At 43.3% G+C, this 16,624-nt stretch overlaps 1 protein-coding gene across 3 annotated transcripts in view; it reads left to right on the top strand.

The window, feature by feature from the left end:
* LOC119177741 (uncharacterized) overlaps nt 1-16,215 on the top strand; it is a 73,388-nt gene extending 57,173 nt beyond the window's left edge. For 2 of the 3 annotated variants that reach the window (XM_075888939.1, XM_037428913.2), the window contains exons 9-10: nt 4,097-4,131; nt 11,827-16,215. In XM_075888939.1, coding sequence (XP_075745054.1) covers nt 4,097-4,131; nt 11,827-11,886 — 95 coding nt within the window. In that variant the 3' untranslated portion in view covers nt 11,887-16,215. Of the gene's footprint in view, nt 1-4,001; nt 4,019-4,096; nt 4,132-11,826 lie in introns of all 3 variants that reach the window. The other variant, XM_075888941.1, reaches the window with a different exon arrangement.
* The last annotated feature ends 409 nt before the right edge of the window (nt 16,216-16,624 follow it).

Below are 16,624 nucleotides of genomic sequence, written 5' to 3' on the forward strand. Positions count from 1 at the left end.
GTATGCATAGAACATTACATGTGGTGTCCTTCATGCCACTGTGCGAAGCACATTTGCTGTGCGGCAAAACACAATTTGCTGCGCGTTTCGCAAAAAACATTTGTTTCACTGCTCCGCTTCTGCGAAAAATCTAGGGGTTTTGACAGAATGGTACTTTCTTTAACAGGAGACTTCACATGAATAGGTCTCATGGCCAATCGCTAACAAATTTGGAAAATTAGATTAATACTACCGCTCACACAAAAATTTTGGAAATGGTGAGATGTCCATTTACTCGGATCCTACGCATGGATTTTTTCTTAACAGTCACTGGGAAATACGTATTCATAAGACCTAATTTGTGTGAAGTGCTGGTCCACTCTACCGTTGCATCACTGATGCTAACGTCAACTCCAGGTGCGAAGACCACAGTTATCAACTTTTGTGAAACAAACGCCATGGTCGAAATGAACTGTTTCGATGGCTTGCTCAGCTATTAGTGTGGTCCGCGTAATAATTGAACATCCTTTGTCTCATTGAGGCGATGACTTGTCTTGCACGTCATGTATACCTGCAGGTTGATGCTCAAAGGTGAGCAACTTAAAGGAAAACCAATCAAAAGTCGTACTTTCGAGCGTACAGCAGCTGTGGCGCTGCACGATGACAGAATCTTACAATAACGGGAGCTTCCACACTCAACATCGGCCACCCCTAACCTCAATAATTTCGGTGAAACAAAGCACCAAATTATTCGGAGAAAAAAAGAAGTAAAGAGCATGGTGACTGAGCAAGTAGGTGAAAAAAACTGATACAACAGCTGCGGTGGTATTCTTGGATAAATGCATTTAAGATATATTGCTAGACTCGATACAGCATGTGTGCGTGGAGCTTCGTACACAGGCAGAAATATTATCTGTGGATACTAGGATGCGTCCAATGCACACGAACGCATGCACACACAACGCAGTGCTGGTGAAACCCTTTTATCTCCTTAAATCACCAGTGGACTGAACCCGGTGATGCAAATATGGTGTTTTGCTGGTCCAAATCGCATGATTATGCGGCAATAGTTTTGCTGTATCTAAGCAGAAATGCATTTTTTAGGCTTATGTGAATAGGGAATTTTAGGTTCGTAGCGAATAGTGATTTTGGTCGACTAATTTTAAATCGAATTCGAATAGTGTATATGTCGCATATTATGAAGAAAACACGGCAGATTTGTCATGACGTAACTAACCGGCACAATATTTTCAAAAACTTGAAATGGGGCCTGTTTAAAATGCCATTTGGTAACGTCAAAGAAGGTGGAAGTCGGAGGATTTGAGTTTTGGTAGAACGCAAGTGATAGCCTTTAAGATATGTTACTTTTTAAAATTTTCTACACTTGGAGCATAAAAGTCGGTATAACAAGCTTTTAAACTTAAAACCTAAAAAAATGAATCGATGTGAGGGTAATATCTAGGCTTGTGCGAATAGTGAATTTTATGTTCAAAGCGAAGAGTGATTTTGATCGAATAATTTCGAATCGAATTCAAATAGAATATATCACATATAAAAAAACGGACATATTTATTATGACAACACTAACCTACACAATATATTTTTTTTTTTTTTGAAGCAAGGCGTCTATGCAAGAGCTTTATCTTTTTTTTTCCATTCAAAGGAAGTTGCAACAACTTCGAAAAGTAGCAGGATTTGACTTTCAGTAGGATGCAAATGATAACCTGAAAAATGTGGCATTATTCTATACTTAGTGTATAAGCTGGCAAAACAAGCTTTTAAGCTTAAAAAATGACCAATCGGTTTGAGGGTATGTTCATTTAAAGGGACCCTACAACAGTTTTTCAAGTAGCCATGGAACGGATTCATTAAAGAAGCTTTTTGCCTTTTCAATTAACAATCTGTTCACTATCAGTGGTGTTGCAAAGATTTCTCTCATGCTGCTATTGCATTCTCTCTTCTCGTCTCAATGAAAGCGCTTGAAGCTAATGCGGGAGAGATGGCATAGGGCAAGAAAATATGTGCACTCTTTCTCTCTTTTTTTCTTTGAATACGCGGCTTTTCAGTGCAATCGCACATGTACGTGTGGATGCATGATTTGAGCGCATTATGCTCAAATCAGCTAAAGGCTGGTACAATGGCTGTGGTGACAAGCAATTTTTTACATTGTGGCATCATTTGCCAAGAGAAGAGAGCAATTTTCATCTGACTTTAAAAGTTTACTGTGAATTCCTAGTCACGTGTTGTGTTATAATACTTAGCTCGCGAGTTTTCGATAGCCTCGACTACTGATCGGCAGTGCTTGCTGACCATGTTCAAAAAGTGTAGCAGGGCCCCTTTAAATTAGAAGTGGGGCTTCACGGCAGAGCAAATTTTCTCTGGTTAGATGCTTTCACGGCTTAGCACTGCTATACTGCAGTGAAATATACGGTAATTTAAATTCGAATCGAGGTGAATTCGAATACTCTACTATTCGTTCGAAGATTCGAAGCATTCGAATATTCGCACAAGCCTACTAAAATCCTCATTTAACCTTAAACTAGGGTTTGCGGCAGCGCGTATTTTCGCTTACTGTGTTTTCACGACTCTGCACCACTTCACTGCAGTGATACTATTTCCAGGGAGTTACTTGTAAAGTAATATGCAATTAAATAGGTGCTTTCACGGCTTAGCACTTCTTCACTGCAGTGAAACTAGATTCTCAGGGTGTCGCATGCAGACAAATATGCACCTAATCCTTCGTTTTGAAAAAGTCGAAATTTTTCAATAATTTAAATTCAATTCGAAGTGAATTCAAAAACTACATTATTCATTCGAATATTCGAATCATTCAAATATTCACAGAAGCCTATTGTTTTTGCTTTCCACCCCCGTGGGCTGCCGAGGCCGGCAATGAAACCGGGATTTTCGCGCCTAGCTGCTAAGGATAAATTTTCGTTCGACCGAGCTTGGGCACCGTTACCAAAAGCAAAAGTACAGCTTTTTTTATAGTTTTACCGGGAACATTATTGATTCTGTTTTCGTCATTCATCTGGATCAAGAAGCGAATGCACACAATGGAGCAATGTAGTAAGTGAGCACATGTTATGTAGACGGACAACGGCGGGCATCGAAGAGTTCTTGCCGTAACTTCACCCAGGCCTCCCACCACGTGGTGTCACTCCAACTTATCGGGGCTAATGGCGACCCTCGTAATCGTATTGTGGTTTTGGGCGGTGAGGCCCCAATAGTCCTTATTAATACTACAGGTAGATAGTCTTTTTTCTGCACTCCAGTGATCTGCTGTTTTGTGTCGTATGAGTGAAAGGTGAAATTCAGTATTACGCTGCCTTGTTGGACGCCATATTGATGCTTCCTTTTTCCTCAAGCTCTGATTAGCTGCAAGAAAGCCATAAGCTCATTAAGGTGGGGCAGAGAAAAAAAAAATGTCCGGGAGCTACGGAGCTCGTCACCCTTGTTTCTCACCCCTCATGCCCCCTGTGCAAGATAATTTTCTGTTTTTCACTTCCCAACTGCCCTACCCGTTCTACTTTCAGTATGAACTAGCCTTTAGCGCACCTGCCACGCAAAATTTGTCATGAGTTCTGTCACGAGCGAACGAACAGAGACCTCGCAGGTCAGGTGGTTGACAGCATGTGCTATATTGCTATGAACACTTAGTTTATATTGCTAGGAGCAATGGAGGCACCACAGTAGTCAAGAAAGAAGCATGACATCATATTTAGTTTATGGCTCTCCTGCATTTCACTGTTGAATTCAACAGCATTTACTGCCTTGTCATATTGTGCAATATGTGCTTTGTTCGTCTGAAATCAGAATTGTAGTTCACTCGTGGCCTTGTAATTACTTATAGTATGTATTGATGCGCTTGTCCTCTCGTCCTTTCTGTTTATTCGTGCGCTTAAACTGACAGTTATACCATGTTTTGATATGTATGCATAGTAATTCAACTGTGATAATACCTGGTTGTAACAGTGTGTTGTTGCATGTGTTTCTCTGGTTTCATACGCATGTTGTTGCAGGTGCTGATCGTGTCCCAGTAAGTTTGGAAAGTTGAGTCATTAGTTTTTTAATTGTAGGCACTTGTATCTTTAATTGCATTTATACTTCAATGCAGCCAACTCGTCGTGCTCCAGTCCGGTCGACAGAGAGGCAAGTTCTCTTTCTCATTTTTATTTGCATGTGGCTGTCATCGGACCAAATTCTTATAGGTCCGTGCACATACACCAGTGCTTACCAAAAGAAACGGATGTTTTGTGTTGATATATTGTATTTCTTGCCACGGGTAAATATTGAGAAATTAACTTCGCTCTTTTGTAATGGGCACTGCAAGCTTCTAATGAGGGCTGGGTAGTGTCCTAATACGAGAGTATTAAGGTACTGTCTCGAAGATGCTGTTGAGTGTCTGTATTTTCGTATCGAGTATTTTGTATTTTGGTAGTGAAATTTTTTTATTATGTATTGATGGTATTGCAATACTGTACAGAATACGGGTACAACTTTTTTGGTTGGCAGCGAGCCCAAGTGAAGTGGTTATCTCTTTTAACTTGTGAGTTCGCCCGCGCAAGCGACACAGGTGCATACTTTACACCAAAATGATGCATTCGAGGAGTTTTAATTATTGGTGGTGATGAATGACCTCTTTGTTAGTTCAAAGATTGAAAAAAATCTGAACGGTCGGAGTAGACATATGGGGGAGGGGTAGTGTTCCGGTACCTAGATGACCTGAAGAGAAATATCTGCATGCTGCTGGGCTTTCTGGTCATTACAGCGTTATTCATTGGCTTAAACACAAAATTCGATGCGTCTGCAGGTGTTGATAGACTTGTCTCGTTCAGATGTCTTGTGTTGTGGACAAACCTAAGATAGCCCGTTTGGAAGGCTGCTGTTGCTTAAATGCTATCAACTTATTTCTGTTAACAAAACAAAGGCACGTAAATTAAATGCGTTTTTTCCAAATTTACTGTTGATTGTGAGGTTTTGCGCGTGGTTCTTCAGTACCCTGCAACATTACAGTCAAGCCCGCTTATAACGAACCTGAGCGTGACGCGGCATCTGTTCGCTGTATCCCGAAGTTCCTAGTAAATGAAACGCAGCTTTTTAAAAAAAAGTTGCGAGTGAAAACAACTTTTTGCCCCAAAAAGTCCGTAATGCACGTGTTTCGAAGAGTAGAAACGATAAGGGTGGTCTCGAGTTCATTTAAAACGGCAGGCTGCTCGTTCGCCGAGGCCCGTGGCATAAGCTACATGAGGCGCTGGCTCCAAAGCTTCGTCGTTCTTGCAATCCGATTCCTCCAAATCGCTCTCGCCACGTACTTCATTCACAATGCCCTAATCCGTGCACGGTTCCGCAGTGTCGTCATCATCATCGGCCGTAATTACACCACCGCAACAGATGTCCTACCCGCTCTCCCAGGACGGAGTCGACGACGCGATGCCACAAATTGCCGCCGCAGTGGTCCTGTTCGGAAGCTTCAGGCTCGGCATCGGGCCCGACGATCGACGAAGTCGACTTCGTGAAAATAGTTTCGCGCACATGTAGCCGTCACCGCCACCCACGAAATATTCACCATCTCCACAGCTGAATACCGGGACGCCCGAAGCGGCAAGTTGGCTGCTAGGTGGTCAACAGCTATGAGCAAGCGCTCCGCAACGCGGCACCTAACACGCGGATTACGCTCAAGCCACGCGGTCACACTTCCGACGTTTTTTTTTTTTTTTTTTTGAGCGGCACGAAAAAGTGTGCTAGTTCTCCCGTCGGCCATCGTGACCACACACGCACACCAAGAGTGAGCGAGACGCGCACACGCGTGGAACAGCTCTGGGCGCGTTTCCAGTCGGAAAACGAAACTAATTCGAGCCAGCGTGACTGGCGTCGCAGAGCGGTGGAGGCGGGCGAAGGGGTTGTGATCAAAAGAGGAGAGCAGACTTGCGAGAGAAGGGCAAGGAGTTGCGATAAAGCACGGAGGAATGAAAGATTTCTCCTCCGTGCGATAAAGAGAGGCGAGGATGCGGCGGGAGGGTGACCTTGAAAACCAAAACACACGGGAAGGTGGGTAGCTTGCTTCAAAATGTCCGCGAAACTCGCACGTAGAAAGGAGTGCCAGCGCGCGCAGAAGTCAAAGCATGGCCGCCTCATTCGGTGCGCGCGGCGGCGTTCGAAGAATCGGCGGCTGTGATCAAGAAATCGTTTCGTTGCACCGGCGGGTTTGCGTGGCCTCACGAACTTTGATATTTCGCGATTTGTTCCGGGCAAATTACCAGCCATTATCGCACTTCCGAACGCGTGCAGAAGGCATGCTGAGTCGAGTGCGAAGTGTGCGAGAACAAGTCCTAAACACGAAACGAATCGCAAATTATCAGAGTCGGTGGGGGGTAGCGTACGCGTGTGCACTAGACGCAAACTATTGGATACAGTCGGTGGCCGACGATGTTGGCAAATGGTCTGGTCACTCCAGGCCGGTGACGCCAACGACAATACCAGCGATAACAAACAGGGTACGTGGCCGACCGGTCTTCGAAAGATCGGTGGCAGCGTGAAAACACAAGCCTCGTCTGGTGATGCGGGGTGCTCAGAGTAGCTTGGGGACAGAGGACGGAGGGGTGCGTAACAAAAAGTGGTCGTGGAGAGCAGCAACTAGAGGGGCGTGGAGGCAGAATCAACGTTTAACAATAAGAATGTATGGGCACCTCGCCGATGCCTGATTGGGAGGTGTGCTCTTTTCACACTGTTCATTCGCGTGGAAAGCGGACTAATGCTTGCCGAGAAAGCACCCATGCCAACGACCGTGACCGCGCCCTTAAAATCGCTCACTGTTGCTACTCGAGCAGCTCTCTCCCCCCCTCCCGCGTCTTTTCCATGCTCGCTCAAGACGTTTTTTTTTTTTCTTTTTTCAAGCAATTTACAGCAGTTCTAAGACGTGGGAGGAAAAAAAAGAAAGATTAAGCGGAAGGACAGGGAGGTTAGCCAGTTCTTAGACCAGCTGGCTACTCTATGCGGGAGAATATCGTACGCGCCTTCGAGGTGATAGAAAAAGGTGATAGAATGGCCTGACTCATTTTATATCTGCTTCAACGGCGTTCTCTTGATTTTACCACCTCGTAAAACTTGCGATGCGTGGGAGCATGTTATTAATTTAGACTTCTATTCCAGCGATGTCAAAAACCTGTCTGGAGTGTCCATGTAGTTGCTATCGCAATAACGAAGTTTTTACCGTTGTTTTGGGTATCCTCTGCCTTTAGTTACCTTTTTGTTTCAATCTTACTTTTGTTAACACGAAAGTGTTTTATGCTGGGGTCCACCACGGCTCCGCCGACATATTTCAGTCACTGATATAATGTTACAAAATATATACTAACAGGTGGCAAGGGGAAGAATGAGAAGTAAAGGTACTGTCGTGGGACGTCAAACCGGTGACCTCTCAATCAGCAGCACACAGCGCTAACCACTATGCCATGCTGCGCATGTTGTCAAAATCGGTAACGGCAAGCCATTTATTTGTACCATACACCATTTGGTGGTACACAGAGCTCTGTACCTCCAGCGCGTTTTTGTCATTGGTAGGGAGATGGCGCAAGTCTCGCTTCGGGTAAAGCCCCTTGATTTTGGGAAAGTAACCACACTCTCCTCTACGTGCGGGTTTCCTCCTCATGTCATCTTCCTCGCTTGCTGTACGCGGGGCGCGCGGTGCTATTTTCCACTCCACTCCCATGGGCGTGCTGTGGAATTCAATAGAGGCGGGTCATTTGTGGCAGCTTGCGCACCACAGTATGTAGTGCTGGAATTTTTTAAAATCGTGATAATAAAAAGTTTCTTCCAAAGGTCGTATAAGTGGGGCATGCTACATTGTGGATGTTTTTATGCCGCATGATAACATGCTGTACATTTGGATCTGATGTAGTTCTGCTTGTGGTATGTGGCACAGGTACTTACAGCGTCACATATTGCAATGACTTCGTAGATGGTGGATCGTTCAGCCATGTGTACGTCTTCTCGGCGTGAAAGTAGCTTTGACCAGTGGTCTCTTACTGCAAAAAGCCTTTGAGCAATGTCAATGCGATTAAGTGTTGCCAACAGAGACTGATCTACCACAATAACAGAAACATAAGAAAATGATTACCGTATTTACTCGATTCTACCGCGCCCTCGATTGTAACGCGCACCCGATTTCCACCGCGAAAAAAAAAAAAAAACGTAAGACATCGATTGCAACGCGCACCCATTTTTTTTCACTGGCCCGCACGATCACACCACTCGAAAAAACGATTCCTTTCGGAATTGTCTTCCATCTAAATATGAGGTACGGGCGAAGCTTGTGCCCATCTGACGTGTAACAGACCATTGCCGTCACTGTAGTTTTACCGTGGACCGATGTCAGCACGCGAACTTGCTTTGCCTCCTTCTTCTCGACAGTTGTGGTGCCAGGCATGTCGAAGTAAAGAGGCGTCTGATCGGCATTCCCGATTTGCCCAAGCAGGTAGCCGTTGTTGCGCCGCAAGTTTAGGACGAACCTCTGAAAACTGTGAAGCTTTTCATCGTACTCCTCCGCAAAAGTTTTCGCATATGCATGTTCCCCTTCTGAGGGAAAAGCCTTTCCTCTTCATATAGTTAATTAGCCAGCACCTGCTCGCTTTAAACTGGCTCCGCATTAGACTTTTTTCTAAGACTAATTGCATAGCCCGCACTTGGAGCAGTTCTGTCGTCACGGGCCGCTGTGCCGCTCGCTCCTCAAGCACATACTCGCGGAGCAGCTCTTTAATTTGCGGAAACCGACCCTGCTGTGGTTCACTGAAGCCTTTGCGTGAAGCTTTGCTGTCGACAATCTTCTGCTTTTGTTTCCGCCGGTCCCGCACGCACGTTTCGGGAACGACCGCGATGCGGCCCGACTTCCGTCCGTTTCTGCACACGCGATGACTTTTCTTTTAAAAGCGGCATCGTGGTGCACTTGAGTTTTTGGAGTCGGCCCTTTCACGTCGTCGATGCTAATGCACTACTAGATGACGAACTCCTCAGCACACGTACGAAGTGCCGCACATGGTAAACACATAGGCAGAAATAGCCAACGCACCATGCCGACGCACGTAGGGGGCGGCCATTTTGGATTTGCGATGGCAATAGATTGACCGTAATTTTTTGTTCGTACTCGATTCTAACGCGCATGCGATTTTTGAACTCGCTTAACCGGAAAAAAGGTGCGCGTTAGATTCGAGTAATTACGGTAATAAAAACTGTGTTTCGACGTTGTTGTAAGAGAAACTAGTGATCGGGTTACTTGTGATAGCAGAAACTCTGCACCAGGAAGGTCGTCATAATCTGCGCGACGATAGCGACCAAGAAATGCTATCCGTACTGACTAATCCCGGTCAGAAGTACCCATGTGACACTGGTATAAAAGATTATTATTAGTTTCTTATCGGGGAATGGAAGACATGCTTATGCAGGTGTGACCGAAACTATTGCATCCCTGCTCTCCTAGAAAATGGCTCACTTTCGCTATCACTGTTCTTAAGCTTTTTTTGCGTTGCGTCTTTGTATTTCTTTGCTTCTTTCGATGGACCACATCTCTTTCAGGATTTTTGTGTGTCAATCCCACCCCCCCCCCCACCTTCGAAAAAAAATATCTGAGAACAAAATAAATGCCCTTATGGAAACGAGTGCCAATTAGTGTGATCTCTATTCATTGATTCATTTGTTTTCTTCAACAAACGTTCTTGTAAAATGAATCCTAACAATGACAAAAATCGAAAAGCTGCGTCATCACACAATATTGTTCACAGAGAAAGCAAACTACGGTTGTGCATTTTTGACGATTGCCGAGGTGCATGCGAGGTGATAAAGTATGAGCGGAATATTTTTATTTATGTTGTTTGTTTATTTAGACATACTGCAGACCAGCATTTTTGTCCAGGCAATAGTGGCATAAGGAATATCAAGTGATTCATAACAGCAAAAAAAAAGTGTATCCACACATTAACAGAGGTCACATGTCTGTGAAACAGCAACAAAATTTATAACACATTTGAACACTCTAATAACCAAGTAGATAACTTTCTAGCGACATAGCGAAATTGTCAGCCAAAAAAATCTCATGAGGCAGTGAATTCATTAACTGAGAAAATAACTATTTTTATTAAGCATTAGTTCGTGAGAATATGGGTGCCAAGGATTGATCATGTTTACGGCGGGTATTCATAGCACTGGCTGGCTGAACGCAAAAGGTACATTTAAGGAAACTTTCTCTGACATAATTCTTTATAAAAACATTAAACGATTCAGCTTCTTGTTTCTAACAAAGGAATTCAGCATATTGATTACAACTCCAGTGTGAAGCAACGCACGAATAGCCGAGGAAAAAATCGCAGCATATCCATGAGGTGAGTGATGACGAGTGGGGCGAAGGGTGTGAACGCACGGAAGCATGGATGGACTAATGGACACTTTGTCGCACTCATCATTCACTCTGTAGATATGCTGTGACACCGGTTTTATTGACATCCAATGCTATGCAATTGGCTACTACGACGACACGGGGCATATGAACCACGGCGTAAGGAGCTTCGACCCTAAAAAACGCGCATGTTGATGCAGAGGCCAGAACAATATTTCAAAAGCAGTATTCGACGGTGCTTTGATACAAGTAGCTATAAAGGCGCTTTACCACACAAAGTACAGTGTTCTTTGTCGCAACGAAGTTTTTTTCGGCTGATGTTGTGCAGCCACTGTGGCTTGCGCAAGCCATCGTGTTAATCTTGGGGTATCGTAAAAGTGTGCGTAATCGTTTTTACTGTGGTTGTTGCAGTCGTAAACGCAACAGCACGGCATAGCGCCCGCACAAAGCACAGAAAACAAAGCGGGTGCTACGTTTATTACGCGGAGCATGAGCAAAGAGTGGTGCGAGCGAGAAAGATAAACAGAAGCAAAGCGCGAGATCCACATCTCTAAGTGCAACCGCGAAAGAAACCAATCATTGTGCAGAAAAAGTGTAAAAGATCGGGAGGACACGAAGGGGGAGGGGGGCGAGGAGGGAGAGAGGAACTTGAGGGCGCAGGGGTGGGTACAGTGGATGGCGGTACTTTCCCATGATCAAGGGGCTGTAGCGTTTGGCATTCTCTCAAGGTCCTCGTTGCCTCTAGTGTTTCGATGAGTGCCACCTACAGAGAGGGCGCACCTCCTCTCCTGCAAGCACGCTTATCTTCGGCAGAGCATTAAGGTCACTTCACTCACTGCCACGGCTGCATGTACGAAAAGACCACGCCGTCGGATGAGAAGCAAGAATTGTGACAGTTGGTTGCGCTTGTCCTGCATAGAATTTCACGAGTCTTTCTTGCTGTTTGAACAGCTCGCTGCAAGTGTCGAGCTGTGACATTTGTTATTCTGCGTACGTTCTCGGTATGCTCATTTCATGTTCGCTTTCGGCTTGAGGTGTGCACTGGAAGTTTCAAGCTGGTTGTCGTTCAAGGGACATTGCATTTCGTTGCTGTAGCAGTCATTCCTTTGCCCTTGTAGCGAAACAATGCACAAAAAAGTATCAACCACCTCTGTGAAGACATGTTCCATTTTCGTGTTATACCGATTCCTAGAAAGAGGGATCAGCCACATCTCTTTTTTTTAAATTTTCGTACCGAACTTGAATATAACGAAATCCTCTTTGAAGCGAACTTTTCAGGAATTTGTCAGGAATGTTTCAAGAATTTCGTTATGTCCAGGTTTTACTGTATTTGTATCTCCTTGCATCATGTGCTCTATTTTAATATTTGTTTTCCAGAATGCTTTTATGAGTATTTCTGCCCAACCCTGCTACTTCTCCTTTTGCTGCTCTACAGGATATTTTTTTCCATTCTCTTACAGAATTTGAAGAGCCGGTACAACTTCAGGCAATTAAAAAGAACCTCTCACCAAGCAGTTTGAAGTTTGACGGGCATCATCAGTGCAGTGATCTCCTGCCATCACCAGTCACTATTGCTGAATTTGTAAATGGGCCGTGCTTGCTTGGCTTTTCATTTTATGTTTTTAGCTGTGGAAGAGAATGTTTTTTACACAGCGCAACGATAACACTGTCCTTCTTTTCTATTTGTCCATGTTGTCGTTGTGCTGTGCCAAAAATGTTCTAGCATGCTTTTATCATTGTGTGTTCTACAGAGCTTTCGTCTCAACTCTGCTACAAAGATGTATTTTATTCGGAGATCTTGTGAGTTTATTGCCTTTTACAAGAACCAAAATCTGGGCAAGTTTATAAAATTGCATATTTGAACAGGTTGTGCAAAAGACTTATAGGTACTAGGTAGAGAGACTCGGGACCAGTGCTAGCCTCGAAACCTAATGCCCATGTGGCATCTGCTGAAATACTGCCTAAGCAGTCACTTCGTAATATTTCGTTCAGTCCAAGGGATACTGCTGTGCGAGTGCCACGTGAGCATAAATTCTGGATATTGTGAGAATCCAGGGGTTGCCTCAATGTCCTTATTGGTTCCTCCCCCCCCCCCCCCCCGCTTCTTTCACCTTCGAATTTCCGCTGCGCAGTGCTGTGCAGCATACAGCACACAACAAATGCACGACATTCGTTTTGACTGCTTTTATATCACTCACTGCGAGAGACAAAAACTTGTCACACTCTGGGACACAAAAACCAGTTTTCTTAATTACAAAAGTACCCCATGACTTGTTTCTCTTCAAAGTATACGTGGTTGTGCTCTTCTGATTTTTGAATACTCGTAAAAAGTCTTCTGAAAATAGAAAAATGTACTCTTGGTTTGAGTTGATTTGATTTGTGTGGTATAACGTTTCAAAACCACTATATGATTATGAGAGACACCAAATTTTGGTTTGAGTTAAAGGTAATATTGGATAGAGATGACATCGGGGCATAACTCAACTGTCAGGGTAACTAGTGAATTTTGATTGGGTTGACTGAAAGTTTCGAGCAGCTGGGATTGCTGTGGCACCTGGCAGCTGTGGGTAACTAATGAATATTGATAGGGTTGATTGAAAGTTTCGAGCAGCTAGGATTGCGATGGCACCTGGCAGCTCAGATTTCAATCATGTGCTTCTTTCATGTCCTCAGAGATGTATATCAGCAGCACGCAAAGCGCAAAATTCACCCTAGGAACGCCACCAGAACACGCGATGATGCGAGAGTTTCACTGCCAAACGCTCAAGTTGAAGACTATGGTCACCTCCAGAATTTTTATTACCATTAGTATGTAGTATTGATCATTAATGTGTGTGCTATCTGCCTTTTCCACAGTCCCACAGTGCGTGGGCCCTTCCTCTAGGGGGAAAGTTGCGAACAGCGTCCTGGTCTCCGAGTCCTTCTTTCTAGCAATACCAGTTTTTCCGGTCCCTACCGAAACCCTACCGAAACGCCAGAGCACAGCACAGGAAAATGGAAAAGGCAGATTGTGATCAGTTGCCATTGAAACATTTTCGACACCCACCCCTTCTGAAAAAGAATTGTATCCGCACCTGTTAATTTATGTCATGGTTTCATTGTGTCATGCTTCACCTTTGCACTCATGTACCACAAGAGCTTTCATTTATTACCATAATCATATCTTCATCTCTTTACTTGTGTGTTAACTATGTATTCATAGTTATTCATTCATGCTTCATTTAGTGTTTGGACAATCACTGCATTGGTGACCCATTGAAGATGCAGTGAGCTGAAGAGTGCATGCTGTGTTTTTTACGTGCTTTTAATTTTTCGGTCGACATTATTTTTTTTAACAGTAAAGTTAGAAAAGAGGGGGAACTGATTTCTACCTTAGTGAAGTTAGAGCTGTAGAACAGTTGCAGCAGAGTTGCCTTTTTTTCCCATTTCATATGTTCTAGGTAAGCTTGTGCGATTATTCGATTGCTTCGAATATTCGAACGAGTATGGGAGTATTCGAGTTCGCTTCAGTTCGATTTTAAATTCAGATTTCTTCAGGCAAGAGTACGGTTTGGGAATTTGTCAATTTCGTTATTTTAAAGGAATGGAAATAACGGAGAAGTGTACGTCTCTATTTAACCCTCTTTAAGGATTGTTTCACTGCAGTGGATAAGTGCTAGGCCATAAAAGCACCTATTTAGGTGTATAGATCAATTCACATGTAACTCCTTGTAAAAATAATTTCACTGCAGTGAAGGGATGCTAAACCATAAAAACGTATCCAGGAGAAATCCGCTCTGCCGCAAAGCCCCACTTCAAGGTAATAAATATATTGTATAGTAAAACTTAAAACTTAGCATATTTCATATTCCCACTTGCAAGTCACATAAATTCGAATCTTGTTACTATTAAATGTTTTCCACTTCCTTTGAGCAAATAAGGCATTTGCATAGACCTTGTTTTAATTCTTATAAAATATTGTTCAATTAAGTTTGGTCATGTCAAATATGCCCACTTCTTTATAATATTGAATTGGTTTTGAAATTATTAGACCGAAATCTCTATTTGCTTGGAACTTCGGGTTTACTATTCGCACAAAGCTAGTTCTAAATTGTGTAAGGAGATGAGCACCATGATGATGATGATGATGCTTCATCGGCTCGCCTTGCACTGGATTACTGCCTTGTGGGCCATGAGTCGGGTGGATCATACATACTGAATTTGATCAATATTTAGTAAGAGATAAAATAATTTTGAGATGATTTTCTAATGTAATGTTAATTATGAATTGCAATTTTAAGTTGCACTATTCTCTTTAATATCCCAGAGACTGAAGATTTTTTGACTAGGAAGGCTGAATAAAGAATTGTTAGTAGTTGATAACCTAACTAAATCTATTCGAGTCATAAGATTTTTGACAGCTCTGAAAATATTCCTGTCCAAGCACCCCAGTGCAAAGGCCCCAAATGAACCAGTAGCATGCCCCATTTATTGCACTGCTTTGTCCTCTTCATTGGTGTAGTGGTTGCAATGCTTGGCTGCAGACCCAAAGGTCGCAAGTTTCATCCCAGCTGTGGCAGTCTTGTTTTGAGAGGCAAAACGCTACAGGCCCATGTACTGAGCAGTGTTGGTACAGGTTATTAAAAAATGCAAGATTATCAAATATTCTGGAGCCTTGCACCATGCATGCCTTATAATATCGTGGTTTTGGCATGTAAAGCCCAGATAATAAATATTACTGCATTGCATTGAATGGACAGTAATCATCATTGGCAGTCAGACAGGAATTTTAGTTGACCACCACAGTATTATTAATTCTTTGAATTCTACCTTGATACAATGATTTCCATAGCAGCTGTGATGAACTGTAGAAACTTTAATGAAACTTGAAGTGACCCAGAAAACATTTAAAGGGACACTAAAGTGAAACAATGGCTTGGTTTTCATTGAGAAATCATACCTAGAAATCTGTTTCAAGTTTCACCATTACAAGTTGATTACTGGAGGAAAGTTTCATGCCGAAACAACACTGGTATCAAAATGTATGTTGTGTATTTTTGGTATTCTTGGGACATTGGCTCCGCCAGATTCTTCGAAACATTGTATGATAGATCTGTCCTCCACTGATTACAATGCACTTGATTTTTACCAATTATGAATTGCGCAGAATCCAGTAGGCTCCGTCAAAATCTTATGTCATGGTGATTGGTGTGGGAATCTTAAGGTGGCATCTCCACCCCTGTAAAGTTTATATGTACAGAGTGCCTCTAATTATTTTTTTCTTTTAGTCTTTTTTTGTATTTTTGTATTATCCTGTACATTACTGTCATGATCTTGGGATAGCCAACTCTAATGTAGCCTATCTTCCGATGTTTTGTCAAATGTAACTACATAAAAACTAATTCACTCGCATCTTCTTTTAGTGGGATTGCTCTCTAAATGAATGTCCTCTTGCATTAAGAGGGAGGTTTTGGGACAGCAGAGTTGTGTTTTACTAATACGAAAAAAAATCTTTTTTTTCTTTTGTGTTCCTTTAACAGGAGTTTCGTTTGCCGAGAAATATGGCCACCACAGTCAAATAAAAAGCCGAATTTCTAGTTGCATTTAACTACCAGTTCCTTTTGAAATATTTCCATTTACAGGAGTGTTCATTGTAGTATCGAATTTTTGAACAATGGAAGTCTGCAACTGTGAGCTGGCCATACGCCTTTGTTGTGCTATGGTCTACAACAGGGGTATCAAGCTCTTCTCATCTATAGGGTACAAGATTAGGTACTCTTGATGAGCAAGGCATGTGGAGGTTAGAGCAAAGGAAGAGAAGGGTGGGGGGTGAATTGGAATAAAATGTCGGCTAAGTGTTTTATGTGAAAGGCGCATTCTATGTACAATGTATCCAGGGGTGTAGAGACGGACAGACACAGAACTTCATTATGTTCCTAGGGAACACTATCTCGAGGAGGTAGAGCACCGGGCCGCTCCCACGTCGGAATGGCTAGGCCGAGCCTCACCGCTGCGTCGTGGGCCCTCTGGACAGCTCCTGAGTGCAGAGCTCTATTCCTCTTCGGTCATATGCCGAGAATCGCGTGATAAGGGGCTCTGCCAGAGCATGTGGTCTAACGTAGATACGGCCCCACAATCTGGGCGTGTTGGATAAATGCTTTCAATGAACTGGCTGTCGGAATGAAGACTTGGGTATGACCTGGTTTGAAGCATGCGGAGGGTACATGTTTGGGCTCTACAAAGTTGCATATGAGGAAGGGGAAAAATCCTTCTGTCCAG

Source organism: Rhipicephalus microplus, chromosome 1, assembly GCF_043290135.1.
Source record: "Rhipicephalus microplus isolate Deutch F79 chromosome 1, USDA_Rmic, whole genome shotgun sequence".
Taxonomy (NCBI): Eukaryota; Metazoa; Arthropoda; class Arachnida; order Ixodida; family Ixodidae; genus Rhipicephalus; species Rhipicephalus microplus.